This window comes from Harmonia axyridis, chromosome 7 (assembly GCF_914767665.1).
Source record: "Harmonia axyridis chromosome 7, icHarAxyr1.1, whole genome shotgun sequence".
In the NCBI taxonomy this organism is placed as follows: Eukaryota; Metazoa; Arthropoda; class Insecta; order Coleoptera; family Coccinellidae; genus Harmonia; species Harmonia axyridis.
In genome coordinates, this window is record NC_059507.1 from 11,036,815 (window position 1) to 11,052,690 (window position 15,876).

At 36.4% G+C, this 15,876-nt stretch overlaps 3 protein-coding genes across 3 annotated transcripts in view; 2 read left to right on the forward strand and 1 right to left on the reverse strand.

Moving 5' to 3' along the window:
* Nucleotides 1–15,876, forward strand: part of LOC123684931 (neural cell adhesion molecule 2-like) — a 174,864-nt gene that overhangs the window by 155,082 nt on the left and 3,906 nt on the right. The window contains exon 7 of the mRNA XM_045624457.1: nt 5,910–6,201. Coding sequence (XP_045480413.1) covers nt 5,910–6,201 — 292 coding nt within the window. The remainder of the gene's footprint in view (nt 1–5,909; nt 6,202–15,876) is intronic.
* LOC123684933 lies at nt 12,032–14,343 on the forward strand. Its single transcript, XM_045624459.1, has 2 exons — nt 12,032–12,513; nt 13,529–14,343. The coding sequence occupies exons 1-2, from the start codon at nt 12,339–12,341 to the stop codon at nt 14,263–14,265; spliced, it is 912 nt and encodes a 303-aa protein (XP_045480415.1). The 5' UTR covers nt 12,032–12,338; the 3' UTR covers nt 14,266–14,343.
* On the reverse strand, nt 12,514–14,876 carry LOC123684932 (protein ALP1-like). The gene is made up of 2 exons (XM_045624458.1): nt 14,446–14,876; nt 12,514–13,460 (listed from the first exon to the last, which is right to left on the reverse strand). Exons 1-2 carry the CDS (start codon nt 14,745–14,747, stop codon nt 12,551–12,553), a joined length of 1,212 nt encoding a protein of 403 aa, XP_045480414.1. The 5' UTR covers nt 14,748–14,876; the 3' UTR covers nt 12,514–12,550.

The window sequence follows — 15,876 nt, forward strand, 5'->3', positions numbered from 1 at the left end:
AAAAAATAAAATGTTCACTTCAGAAATAGAGTGGATCCTGCATATTTTTCAAAAATTCAATGAGTTTTACCCACCCTGTACATTTCAAACACATTGTACCCTGTACAGTAAAATCTGGACAACGAATCTTGAGCTTCTTATTATATCGAATTGAAACCATAACATTACTGTAATGATAAGCCATAAGCTATCAAATACTTCAAAAGGATTGACGAAGACTTTCGCAGCCATATTTCAATGGTGATTGAATCTCCTGGAAGATGCTAGGCACGGGCACTCAAGTAAATGCCTGAAGATATTTTGTTGTCTTCTTTGCCAGTCGAGAACGGTGATTTGATTTTCAGATGGAATTTTGAGTGAGGATTATGTTATTTCCGAGATAGGTTTTGTAAAAAATTGGATGGAATTTCTATTAACTTTTGATGCTGTGAAGGTAGATGGACTGATGAAATAAAATAACACAAAATGATTTCCACAGATAATTTAATATAAACAACGATTGCTATACTAACACTGTTACTTCTTCAGGTTAATTTTATATTTCGACTGATGCAAAATGGAATTGGTATAGATCATCTTATGTAGTTGAATTTTGAACGTTGACCGAAATATTCATAAAAAAATGAAAAGGACCTAACAAACTTCACAGGTATATGGGATATTTTCCCGCAGGGTTTTCCAAACTACTGGAAGATATTCAATAATGGGGATGAGTTTATAAGGGTGTTTCTTTAAGAGCTATAGAACTTTAAATTGTAATAAAACAACGATGGATTATTCGATTGACATGAATTTTATGTATCCGCAAGATAATCTTGTGGCATTACATTTTAAATATGATTTCTGGCATATGACCGCCACGGCTGGCTCGGATGTAGTCCAATCTGGACGTCCAATTTTCGATAACTTTTTCCAACATTTGTGGCCGTATATCGGCAATAACACGGCGAATGTTGTATTCCAAATGGTCAAGGGTTTGTGGCTTATCCGCATAGACCAATGACTTTACATAGCCCCACAGTCTAGCGATGTTAAATCACAAGATCTTGGAGGCCAATTCACAGGTCATCATCGTTTTTGAAGAAGTACGGACCAATGATTCCACCAGCCCATAAAGCGCACCAAACAGTCAGTTTTTCTGGATGTAACGGTGTTTCGACATACACTTGAGGATAAGCTTCACTCCAAATGTGGCAGTTTTGTTTGTTGACGTAGCCATTCAACCAGAAGTGCGCTTCATCGCTAAACAATATAAAATGGACGTAGTGCGCGATACGTATTCAGCACAGAACCATGATCGAGTAAAAGTTATTGATATATGCCGTAGTCAAAGAAGATTTTCTAGTTATACTCTTGAAGCAACATATCATCTATATGCACATACCAATAAAGGAAGAATTTCGTTATTGATTGGATTGAATTTTAGATACCGAATTATTCGAAACAACTGAGACTGAGAACGGTTACTGCTTTTAAAATGTTATGTTCTACATCATTAATGATTTTATAGTCGTTGAATCGGAGGCTCAATTGAAATTTTAAATCAAATAACACTAAGGAAAGTTGTGGGCACTCACCCACGTTGGTAGATCTTAGAGTGTTGAACTTTAAGTTTTCCTTTAACAAGTCTGCGTCTATATTGTTATTTGGCAAGAAGAGAATCAATCCAGAATATGCAGAAGACTGTGTTGAAAATCTGGGGAAGTTGAAAACTGTTTTTTATGCCACTTGGCTCATGAACTATGTTGAAGAAAGAAGTAAAGTCTTGATTTACTTCCACAGTATTGTGTCCGAAGTAAGTTACAAATGAAGAGATAAATAAACGAGATATATTCTGGAACAAACTCAAATTAGGATGTTTTTCTCAAAAAAAATACGGACGAGTGATTACTTGGAAGCAAAATTGCAAGTGTGTATTACATTAATTATTGGTTTTCACCTAATGGTGCATATGAAACAAAACCATATTATCTGAAGAGAAAAAGCATGTGAAAATTTTATACATTTTGCAGGTTTCATTTGAACGAAGTGTGAAAGCTCAATTGATTGAATCATTAAATGTACAGATGGCGCAAACACTTTGGTTATGTCCATAGAGTAATAAACATAGATAGAGGGAGTATGGGCAATTTTAACTTGTCTCCAATATGGTTAGATTACTTTGTCGGATTGTGATTTATTTTCAAATCCACAATTTTACTATATCATTATGAATGTATATTATCTTGAATGAAATATATTTATTTGAGTGATTCTCAATTTAATATGGAAATTTGAATATTTGGAACTCGATATTTTCCTAATTGTCCAATGTATAGTATGCAGAATATTTATCATTTTCTGTACCTACCTGCTGAAATCAAAGCTTAAACAACTTTTGCTCTCCTAGTGTCATCCATTGTTTCACGTCGTTTGGCGTGCTTGAAGTTTGTTTTCTGAATTTCTGATAATATTTTGAGTTAATATGAAACGTTGATTCACTATGAGTCATAAGAAGTTCGATCTATGTGGAGAAACTCGCGAATTGAGTTAAATATCAAATCACTGATATGTTTTCATTTCATTTTATGCTCCCTCTATCTATGTTTATTACTTATTCATATAGAAATGTTTTCGGGTTATATTTTCAAACGAACAATTATGGACATTTTTCAATTGGAGCATCATTCAAGTGAACAAACAGAGAATGAGATATTCAGTACAAGAAACATTTAATTTCGAGACGTTTCTCCAACTGCTTTAATACCGAAGTTCTTCGGAGTTGTTTCAATTATATCTGGGCTAAAAAGAAATAGGTCTGCGGCTATGCGATCCAGAGAAACCACCCTCTCTCGAATTCATTTTGAAATATTACTAATTATATTCTTCCAGCTTTATTGTGGAATTTATCCCTTTTCTTCCAATATCCATGGAAATTGGGGCTACGCTTGTTTGATTACATTTTACTCGGAACGACGCCGAGCTTAAAACTCTATGAAATGTTCTTTAGACCTCATCCCAGTTCTTTATGGCAGCCATAAATATGTTTTTCTATAACTTAAGTATCAGATTAACGAGGGGTTTCGGGTACATTTATTCTGGAAATTTAAGAAAATGATACTAAAGGAAATGTCGTTTATTTATTCGAAACTTTTAACGATATGGGCCCATTTTTAGAACTTTCAACGTATTAGGGCGCCCTTGAGATTAAAGAATGGCGATATGTCATGCCGATTGTCGCTGCAATAACTTGAAATTGAACTTGTGGAACTATATCGAGCTATCTTTAGCATAACAACTAGCAAAGCAGTTCGAGTTTTTGATAGAAGTGGCTAAATATAGAAAGACATTCATATATTTTTATCAGATGTATGAAATTTGTTCTATATCTTGATCACAATATTTATTAGGATTAAGTCAGCTCAAAAATACAGGGTGATCCAATGAAAACTTGACACTTCGATTTTCCGATTCAAAATGAAAATAAGGAGAATCGCTCGGACCTGTCAATTTCTGATTCGAGGGGAAACAATTTTTCCGCTTTTTTCATCCCCGTAACTTCAACCCCCTAACAGGGGTGAGCACAACCTCTAGATTTTGAAAAGGGATGAGATGTATTGCAATAATTAATTTTGAAGACCGTATCGAGTTCTATCTGAGTATCTGACCCTAAATTTCGCTTCAAAATATTAATCGATAATGAAATAACATCGAAAATAGTGAAAAAAGCAATGTGAAATTTATCTCGAGAATAATATTCATATCCGACACATTTCAAAGGTATTAAGTAGTGAGTACTCTTCTACTATTTCACCTGTCATTTCGTTATCGATGGAAATTTTGAAGATCTTCAAAATGAGAGTATCGCAATACCCCTGATCACTATTCAAAATCAAGGGGCTTTACTAACCCTCGTTAGGGGGTTGCAGTTACGGTAATTTTTGCATTGAAAATTTTAGTTGGCAGAACAATTATCTGTATCACAAATTTGACAGATGACAGATAAATCCGCAGTAGGAAAGTTCCGAGTACTATCATATAATGATAAAATATAACTATGAAATTCGTGTGAATCTGCGATTTTCTCGCACGATTTTGTTCTACAAGATGAGACAGGATGAACGGATTAGCCACAGAATTAGAGTAATAAACTAGTTATAACTTGTTCCCGAGCGGACGAATACTCCAGTCAATTTGTGCTCAGAAGGGCCTCTCACGGAAAAGTTTTGGGGTAGTTTAGATTTCTTCGATTTCATGTTTATTTTTGATGTGCTGAATTCGAATCTGAGGTTTACGACCTGAATTTCGTGACGGAATATTGAAAAAAAATGCAAAAAAAACATGAAGATGTTCATTTTTTTACAGCTTTTTGCATATAATTCGGAAAATATCAATTTTTCGTGAATGACCTATACAAAAATTTGAATTTGAGTAGTTTATTGTTTGAATACTACCACAGTATCAGTTTCTCAATGAATTAATTGGAATCAATTTAAAAAAATAAACTCAATCCAAAAAAATGTGAATCTGAAAATGCTTTTTTCCAAACTAATAATGGGTTTATAGTTGAAACCTATCTGGATTATATCAGAATAAGGAATTATTGAGTAGAAAATATGTCAATATTAATAATAATGAAGTATTCAGAAGAAGCGGGTTTTGGTAGAGATCAGTGGCGAATCCAGGATTTCTTCGATGGAGGGGGCTCACAGTACCGAATTCACATGAAAGTTATACAGAAGGAGAGTTGAAAGTCTTTTTTCCATTTTATCAACATGAATTTCGTCGTACCAAGGCAAAGCATCATCACTCAACATTTTCTTATATTTTTCGCAATGAGGTATCACGAAATTCTATTGGCAAACCTCAAATTCGGATTCAGCATCCCAAAAAACATATGAAATCGAAGGAATCAAAACTACCCCAAAAAGTGCGTTTTTGACATAAAATACGCCAATGTTCAACTATCATTTTAGACAGAACGGATTATCGCACAAAAAACTTAACTCAATAGATGAAATTTGTAGGAAATTTTATATTCTTCGTTTTTGAATGATAAAATCATTCACGAAAAATGGATATTTTCCAAGTAATATGCAAAAAAACCGCCAAAAAATAAAAAAATTTACCTTTGTTGAATTTTTTCAATGTTCCGTCCCGAAATTTTGGTGGAAAACCTCAGATTTCAGATTCGGCATCACAAAAAATCATATAAAATCGAAGAAATTCAAAACTATCTCAAAAAGTGCGTTATTGTAGAGACAGATAAAATACGCCTATTTTCACCTATCGTTTGGGACAGAACGGTTTATCGGACAAAAAGACTCAATGAAAGAAATTTGTATGAATTTTTATGTTCTTTGTTTTCGTATAGAAAGATCATTCACGAAAAATTCCGAGTTATATGAAAAAAACTGTCAAAAAGTGGAATTTGCATTTTTTTCAATCACGAAATTTTGGTAGCAAACCTCAGATTCGGATTCAGCACCCCAAACCACACATATTGACTGGACTAGAAGTGGAATAAATGTCACATATACGGACGCAAAAAAGTATATACTCTAAGCAGTGTAGTATATACACTTCGACGTCCAGTCTCTAACTACTGAAACCGAGTGGATGCTTTGGGATAGAGTAAAAACTTCGAAGTAGATCCTTAAATGTGTAACATAAGCATTAACCTCATTTTTATTCATACCGCCCATTACTTCCCTAAAGAACCCATTCCAACGCAACGGGTGGTTCTTAAAATATCAATCACAAAACCGTCAATAACGTACAGGGTCGTATCCGCCCCGAACCTCAGCGATTGATCGCATCCAATCCTACTTCCGCTATCAATCAGCCGGAAATCTCAGCCGCAGAAGTGGACCAGCAATAAATATAATGAAGTTCATTTTCTCATTCCTCTTTCCGATCCTCTCTTGCAGCTGAAACTTGAGAAATCGACGTTCGGCAAGTACAAATGTCGGGCCTCCAACTCCCTGGGGAAGGCGGAACGCATAATTATCTTGGAGGAGGGGGTGCGACCCGACCCCCCCGAATTCCTGGAACTCCGAGGGGCCAACTCAGACCTCCTAGACCTGGGCATAAAGGGTCCGGACATGAAAAAGCTGAATGCCAGCGACAGCATGCAGCCGATCGGCTTCAACGTGAGGTACCGGTCCCGCAAAGAGGAGGAGGGAAGTGATTGGAGCCAGAGGGAGTTCAACGTGTCTCAGGGTGAGTTCCCAATTTATAATTGAAGATTAAGGTTTGCCAGAAGGTACAGGTGTTCGGATTTAACGGGGAGTTTAATTGACAAATCGTTCGGGTAGGATTCGGTGCTTGAATGTTAATGATGTAAAAACGAATTGATGTCGGTGCTATTTGAAATTACGGATGTTGATGCGTTGTTACGTTTGGTTATTTTGGATTGTTTGTGTGTATGGTGGTTTGTATTGTGTAGTTTTTGGTTTGTTATTTTCAATAGTAAATCTTTGGAAGCATTCGTGGTGAAAAAAATTTTGACGTGGTGAAATTCAATTTACAGGGTCAAGACCAATTTGGACTAAGCCAACGTTTCATCTATTTATTATGACTTTTTCTAGGCTACAGAGAAACACAAACAAAATAAGTTAAAGTGACAAATATGTTTATATGGTACATTTATTTCAACCGAATATTCCTGAGGTCAAAAGAATAGTTATTTGTTTCACTAGGCAGCTAAATGGTAGATTGACAATCTACTTTGCTGCTGAGTTGAACATATATATTTTTTTTTCCGATTGTTTATAATGATATATGTAGGATATTCTATTGTGTTACAATTTCCACATCCTCTCATTTTTCTTGTAACGGTAAATCGAAACAAAATTTTATAGAAATTGCTATTGTTCCAACGGTTGGTTGCTATGTGCATAATGATTATAGTTTGATTACTTAAGCAATTTCTGAGAGTTTCATAAAAAAATATCAGTTGTGAAAAATGTCTAATGTTTTATTCTTATTGAGCAAAATCCGTTTGCTGCCTAGGTAGGAAAGTCCTTACTCTGCTGCCTAGGCAGAAAGAGTAACACTTTTCTGATTTATATGTGTCTGCAAAATTGATATTCGCTGTCAATCGGAGCAAAACAACTTTTTTTCTTTACTATTTCGATTCGATTTTGTTGTCTCACTTAGTAAAGCAGGCGTTCTGTAGATGACCGGACTTCGATGGCATTTTATATTCGGAAAGTTATTTTCTTCGATCACTCCATTTGGAAGATATAATTGAAAATTAGGCCAAAGATGAATTTGAAAATCAACTTCCTACTAACATTTGATTCTGGGAGAAGCGCTTCCTTGTATGCGGTTGGAGCTTTCAACTTCCTGGGCTGCTCATTGGTGAGAGCACTGAACTAGTGATTCGGAGATTCCGGGTTCGATTCCTGATCGAGAAAGTACTTTTTCCAAAATTGAAAATTGTCTGTTATGCCAATATATATTTTCTCTTACTAAAATTCATATTTTTTATGGATTTTCAACAGCCTGAATCTTTTCAATCGAGCCGAAACGGAAAAAATGGTGTAGGAAAAAAGTGTTTTCTTCAAACTCAGGAATTTTCGGTTGAAATATATGTACAAGTCAGAGACTCTACCTATTTATAAGGTAGCAATGATAAGTTTCGTGTCAAGTTTTATGTGAATATCGGCTTCAGAAACATGATGAATTCAAGAATAATATCGAAAAAAATGAGGAAAGTTAGGAGCTTCAGATACATATCTAAGACAAATGAGCAAGTGCTCAGAATCTAAGTCCAATGAGCAAATGCTCAGAAGCTCCTGACTTTCCTCATTTTTTTCGATATTATTCTTGAATTCATTATGTTTCTGTTAGATTTGAAAGTTGGTAATAATACTTTCATCTGCAGAAATTGAAATTCTTCTGAACATAAGTTACCTCTATTTTTGAACATAATGAACAAAATGACCTCAACCTCTGACGACATTTTTTATCTGAAGTGTTTGACTAAGAACCTAAGGGTTAAGTTTTTGGAGAAATAGTAATAATATTGAATATTCATTATCCGAAGTTTTGCAAATGTAGATATCATTTGAGTGCCATAGAAGTATTATGAGTTGTTAAAACCAAGTGAAACAATCACAGGCGATCGTTATCGAACGCAATTAAGGCGTTTGAACCGGTCATTGTGAGACAAACGGCCGCAATACAACGACAAACATAATGAAGCTATTTCACAGCATGACAGCTCGACCCCCATGTTGCTAAAGTGGTCAAAACATACTCGGAAACGTTGAAAGTCCTACCTCACTCGCCGTATTCTCCAGACCTTGCACCATCGGACTATCACTTGTTTCGATCAATGGCACAAGGCGTGACTGACCAGTACTTTCGGTCTTATGAAGAAGTAAAAAATTGGATCGATTCGTATATCGCTTTAAAAGATGCCCATTTTTTGAAGCGTGATTCTTACGCTGCTCGAAAAATAGGAAAAAGTGGTGGCCAGCGATGGACAATACTTTGAATCATAAATGTAAAACCAGTTTTCACAATAAAGCCTCGAATTTGAAGAAAAAACGGCGGAAGCAAATGTGTAGGCCTATGTACCGGGTTTTTCACCATAATTTGACCCCCCCTTTAACTTTGTTACTAAAAGAGGTACAAAAAAATGTTTTTTACAAAAGTTTCACGAAATCGACTAGTGTTTTTTAAAATGATTTCACAAAACGAAATATATACTGTGTGTATGAGTGGTCAACATATTGATTGCAACTTCATTTTTTCAAATGGAACAGCCTGTATATTTTTCTATATTTGACTAGCTCTTTTTCCCCTGATTTCGAATATATAACATATGTTTGGCCTATCTCCCTCAATCTGAGCACCACAGAGTTTCAAATTTTAAGAACCACCTGGCATGCTCAGTAATCAGTTTTCAAGTGGTAGGCTGCGATAACTCAAAATGCCCTTTTTTGAGTTATTTCGTTAGCTTTTTGACTATACATATGTCATATCGTTGCCAACAAGATAACTCAAGAAAGGGCATTTTAAGAACCACCTGGCATGCTCAGTAATCAGTTTTCAAGTGGTAGGCTGCGATAACTCAAAATGCCCTTTTTTGAGTTATCTCGTTGGCAATTTGACTATATTTCATATCGTTGACAATGAGATAACTCAAAAAAGGACATTTTGAGTTATCGCAGCCTACCACTTGAAAACTGATTACTGAGCATGCCAGGTGGTTCTTAAAATTTGAAACTCTGTGGTACTCAGAATGAGAGAGATAGGCCAAACATATGTTATATATTCGAAATCAGGGGAAAAAGAGCTAGTCAAATATAGAAAAATATATAGGGTGTTCCATTTGAAAAAATGAAGTTGATATCAATATGTTGACCACTCCGTTTATATTTCATTTTGTGAAATCATTTTAAAAAACACTAGACGATTTCCTGAAACTTTTGTAGAAAACATTTTTTGTACCTCTTTTAGTAACAAAGTTAAAGGGGGGGTCAAATTATGGTGAAAAACCCGGTACATTTTTTTCATTGTGGAACTCAAACATTCCAATTAACCTTAAGGTGTGAACATATTTCAACTAGTTAACAAGTAGCTAGTTGAGAAACAACAACGTTTCAACGTCAGAGTTTTGTCCCAACTAAGACTTCCCGATTTTCGAAAACCATAGCTTACTAGACCCAGGCCTACACAAATGCGTTTGAATTCGAGGTAATTAATCATACTTAGCGGGGGAAGATGTGGATTCTGATTAATGAAAACTTTCTGGCGATAAATCAAAGTGACGCGGGTAATGAGATACGAGAATTTCAAGGATAAACATTTCAGGTTATGAATTTGAATGAGTTCTCAAAAATGCCGCAGAATTTCTGGAAGAAGTTGATGGCGCCGTTGTAGAGGCAAGTACAGTCCGTTTCACATTATCATGAATCTCCGCGTAGTTGGGATCGGTGAATGTACAAACTTCGTATTTCAGTGCCCCTGAGAAGATCTATTAGGGAATGCTTTGTTTCACGAAGTTTGGGAGTTTGTTGAATTCGAAAAGGGCTCTTTCAAAAGCAATGGGTTGAGAGACCTTAAACAGATGATTTATCTGATGTTGAAGCACTCTCCCGTAGATTAAAGCAGATGCATAATAGGTACGCTACCTTGAAAGTGCACTCACAAATGTTGTTGGATACATCATGAGCTCTTGCTTATTTATACCAACTGACAAAGAAACTGCAACAGTCAGAAGGAGCTGTTCAAATTAAAAATTTATTTTTTTTGGTGAAACAGAAAGTATAGCAAGGAGTAAATGATTGAATTTGAAGAAAAAAATCGTGAAGGTTTTCTCACGTAAACAATTCTTTTGAATTTTACAACACACCAAATGTGCGAGGAGATCCAAAGTCGATGTTCAGTTTTTGTTAGAATGCCTGGAGCACGTGTACGCCGAATTTATCGCCAGCTAAGTGAATTTGAAAGAGCTCGAATTGTTGGTCTACGGGAGGCGGGGTTGTCATTTAGAGGAATCGCTAACCATACGAACAGATATCCAACTACTGTTATGAGATGTTGACAAGGGTGGTTTGATCATGCCCAAAATCGAAGAAGAATAAGCACCGGACGTCGAAGGGGCACAAATGAAGTTCAAGATCTACGTCTAAGACTTATGGCCATTGGAGAACGATTTGCGAAAACGCGAAATCTTTTACTGATTAGTGGTTAGGAGAAAAAGGCCATCCTGTAACTGTCCAAACGGTTTACCGCCGAGTAAGGACTTGTGTGACGGTTACAGTGGTGCACAGAACGTCAACATTGGAATGTTATGGCATCAGGTCGTCTTTTCTGATGAATTCCGATTCTCCTTGGGTGCACATGATGGCCGAAGAAAGGTTAGACGACGTCGGGGAGAAAGATGTGAACCACAGTTTGATGTTGAGCGTCATGTACACCGGACAGTAGGCGTTAGCGTATAGGGTGCTATTGCACATGCAAGTAGGTCACTTTTAGTCTTTATTCGAAGTAACATGACACCGTTGCGTTACTTTCAACAAATATTGGAGCCATATGTTTTCCCTTACCTTAACCAGCTCGAGAGTTCAATATTTCAGCAAGATAATGCCCGATGTCATGTTGCCAGAGTTAGTTCAAACTTTTCCAAAGCGATCTATGTGAATTTTTACCATGGCCGCCCAGATCCCCCGATCTTTCGCCAATAGAGCATGTTCCTGACATCATAGTTAAAAGGTTTGGAAATTTAGCCCTCACGGACTTTGGCGACTCTGAGACATGAGAATGATGAAGAACAGGTAGCTTGGGATAGTATGTCTCAAGAAGAATTAGACCATCTTATTGTATCAATGCCAAGACGTGTTGAGGAGTGTATATATAATCGGGGTGGACAAACACATTAAGTTCAAACAAATTCTTTTGAAAAAATTGTGAACCCTTCGTTTTTCTCCAAATTTCAATCATTCACCCCTTGCTTTACTATCTTCATTTTCCAAAAAAAGAAAAAAAATTGAACAGCTCCTTCTGGTTGTTGCAGTTTCTTTGTCAGTCCGTTCATATATATAATCAAAGATCAAGTGCAATAACTGTTTTACAAGTTTGATTCAAATGAATTTTCATCGAGTAAGTTGTTAGCGGCAACACCTCAAGTTTTTCATAGATAGATAATACTAATAATAATAATATTTATTAATCCTGTGAGACATATAACAATGTATAGGACAAGTCAACACAATTTCAACGGCTCTATCAAAAATTACAATAGTAAGATTTCTTAACATTCATTTCTTTATGTAGTATTTTCATCTTGAATATCTCTTCACATTGTTCACTTGTATGATTATTGAGACTTAGGGTTCTTCTTCTCTTCTTTTTCGCTGGTGAAAATAATGTACTGTGGATCTATTTGGCCAATTCGATTCTATCATCACTTTGTCATTTTCACCAGTGGGAATAAGGACTTTAAAAGCCGAGTAACTATTTGGGAATCGTGATTTAATTGGCTTACATATCACTTCAGAGAAATTCTGCTTTAAAAACGTTGTAAGATCCTCAGAGCCCGTTCCCACTTATCCGATCAGTCTATTTTCCCGGTCCGTCTAAATAGACGGATGTGCCAGTGGCAGTACAATTTGTGAACAGCTCCATAGGAGCTGTTCACATTATGACTGATCCGGGAATAAAGACTGATCCGATTTATTTGACGGACATTTTGCCACTGCGATGATCAGTCAAAACGCCCGGATCGGATGAGTGTGAACGAACGTTCCGTCAAGACCATAGATGAATCTATGGTCAAGACTGAAGACGAGCCCGCTCTTTCTCGCGTCGCTAGTCTCATTAGTTGTTAGTGCTAGTGGAAAATGGACGTGGACGCTTGCGCGTTAATATCGCTAGTCGAAAATAAACCCGTATTGTGGGATAAAACTTTGGACGATTACAAATTAACTAATCGACGATTAGAAGCATGGCGTGAAATTTGCTTAATATTAAATCCTGAATTCGAGAAATTGGACGAAAAGGAAAGAAAAAAATATGGTAAGTTAATTTTTTATTCAATGCTATGTAGGTAGTTTCATATAGCTGTTTCCTGCCAAGGTATTGAACCAAGATCAGACGAGAAGTATTCAGCAAATGCTCTTCGAATTATATTTGCAGTAGGACCACCTCTACACGGTCGAGGATGTGGACGACGTGGAAACGGGCCCGTTTCTTCACTTGTTTCCATACTTATTGGGTTTTGTTGTAAATTAATACCGTCTTTATCTCGGACAAAGTTATGTAAAACCGTACAAGCTTTTATGACGTTAATCGCCGTTTCTATTTGAAGATCTATCGGCCGATGCAGGATTCTCCATTTATTGGCTAGAATACCAAAGACACACTCAACATATCTTCTAGCTCGGCTCAAGCGATAGTTGAAGATTTTTTTTTCATGATCTAGATGTGTACCCCCATATGGTCTCAAGAGATTCGGTGTTAAGCTAAAGCCTTCGTCCCCAATGAGTACATACGGCATTTCTTCATGTATGGTTTCATGCACAGGCTTGGGGTTTGGTATATTTAATGAACCATCATTAAACTTTTGCCAAAAGGTACTGTTCTTTAATATGGTAGAATCACACTCTTTCCCATATGAACCAATACTTATGTAGATGAATCGGTATTCTGAATCTACCACAGCAAGTAATACAAACGAGAAATAATCTTTATAATTAAAAAACATGGAACCACTATGGCATGGTTTTATAATTCTGATGTGCTTTCCGTCTACAGCTCCAAGACAATGAGGAAAGTTAGCTTTTGTTTCAAATCCATTTGCAATGGCTTCCCATTCTCCCTCTGTATCAGGCAACTTCATGAAATCTGTGCATAATCTCTTCCAAATAATGACGCTTGTTTCTTTTATTATTTTACTAATAGTCGATATTCCTACCCTATATGAGTAGTGGAGTTCCTTAAACGAACACCCAGAAGCAAAATATCTGAAAACAAATAAAATGGATGAAACACTTAAACAACAGAACTTTATGATATTATTATTTGTTTGCAGGAAAATCTGTATCTGATAAATGGAACAACATTCGAGACACATGGCGAAAATCGATGAAAAATAAGAAAGATGAAAAAAAATCTGGATCTGCTGCCAAAAAGTCTCGACGTTATATACACGAAGAACAGTTGATGTTTTTAAAGAAGGTTTATGAGCCAAGATCAACCCAAGAGTCTATTCAAAACTGCGATGAAGGAAATGTACAAAGTGGTCCTAGTAATGCAACTGAGTTTCGTAAACCTTCGATTCCCAAAAGCACGAAGAGCACAACAGACGTCGATGAAAAGATATCTAAGTTCCTGGACTCTAGGATGACACAACAAAAAGAAAATCCAAATTTACTTTTTTTCAAGGGTGTATTACCCGCCGTCGATTCTTTCACAATGGATGAAACTTTAGAGTTCCAAGCAGGAGTTTTAGCTCTAATACAAAAAATCAAAGGCCGAAATAGAGTTGGTTTCCAAAGATATGATTATCAAACTGAATGGCAAGATCCATATCGTGGATACCATACACAACCTCTTCAGCAGCTGGCAGCGTTCGTACATTCACCATCACCAACCTCTCAGTCATCGTATCATTCTCAACCATCTCCTGCAGCGACAAGTGCATTACAATCTATTCAGCAAACGACAGCGTTCGTACATTCACCATCACCAACCTCTCAGTCATCGTATCATTCTCAACAATCTTCAGCAGCATCAAGTGTATCAAATTATGATTTTGAGGAATTTTAGTCATTATATCTTAATCAAGAGTACTAAAGCAAAAGCTCTCATGTGACTGTTTTCCATAAAAATATTTCAATAATTACATATCTGTATTTTATTTAACTCCTAAAAGTATTTTCCAATCCAACTAGCCACCTTGGAAGAGCATTTCCTATATAAATATTTGAAGAGAAAAAAAGGTCGTACCTTAAACATATGGACAGCCTTTGTTGTGGACAAATGCACTCTCTAAATCTTGTGTCTTGTAATTTTATGTCCATTGAAATTCTTCCCAAGAGATCGTCGAAAGAGGAAAAAGACATTCGAAAGTAGTTAAAGAACTTCGCCTCATCATTCCTTAATTCTCCCATCAATGTTTCAAATGTCCCTGTGGAAAATCGGTCTCGAAGTATAGGATGCACCCAATGTTGTCTTCGTTTTCTACATCTTTTTCGTCTCATTCGCCTCAAATACCACCACAATATAAGAACATCATCGTCGCCGTCCATCGCGTACAAAATACAAACGTAAACTGGCGGCGAGTCGAACCACCGACCTTCCGGCAAAACAGACTGATCGGATATAATGTGAACACCCACGTCCGGCGTCCGGTTTCAGGGCAAAAAGACTGATCGGATAAGTGGGAACGGGCTCTCAGCTGCAGTGTTAGGTTTAAGGTTTGTTACATGCAGTGCCTTGTATTTCTTGATCCCCTTTACAGCTGATGGACCCGAGAATGTTCCTGTAACTAATGCAGGACGGGAACTTTTTCTATTTCGTTTTCGAGAAACTTTTTTCCATTCATTATTTACCTCACCATCAAAGGAGATGTTTTTGATATCTACACTCGTACTGAGACTGACCTGTTTATTTAGAGGAGAATCCTGATCTTTCTTTATCAATATTTTCTTGTTCATACTTTTTATTTCAGGTGTTTTATTTTTGTTTACTATTTTTGACATTGTTGGCGCTTCTGCAAGTGGAGATCTCGCCTCACAAATTTCTGCCGTGTAAGTAGATAGTACGGTAGCCTTGGGAGCATCAGTTACAGTATGTCGATCACGATCTCTTTGCTGAACCTTAGCGTTATTCCCGTTGCCTGCGTTTGTTTGTTTATTTAATTTTTTGTTCAATTGCGTTATAATGGAATCTTTTTTTGTGATGTTATCTTCTAGGATGGAGATTTTATAATTCATTAATTCGATATTTTCTTCCAGTATAGAGTTTTTACTTTCCAGTTCGGCAATTATCTTAAACAAGAGATCTTGTCGGCCTGAATCTTTATCGATTAAATTAGACGGAGTTTTCACTTGTAGGTCGGTTCCGACAGCTGTATTCATATCTGAATTGTAATTCACCTTCTCGCCAGTCGATGAAATCGCAAATTTCTGGTCACAACACTTCGAAATTTTCAATCCACAACTATTATGAAATACTTTAGTGCATGAATTACACTTTACAGTAATTTTCGCAATATTTCTTTTGCAATAAGCGCACTTGTTTGGAATACTTGGAAGATCGTCGCTAACAACGATAGATTCGATAGAGAGGTGTTTTCTAGCAAAAAAACAAATTTTCAATGAAATCGTACATTTCGTCACTGTAATAAAATTCAAGGGCTTCATCAACCGTGGCTCA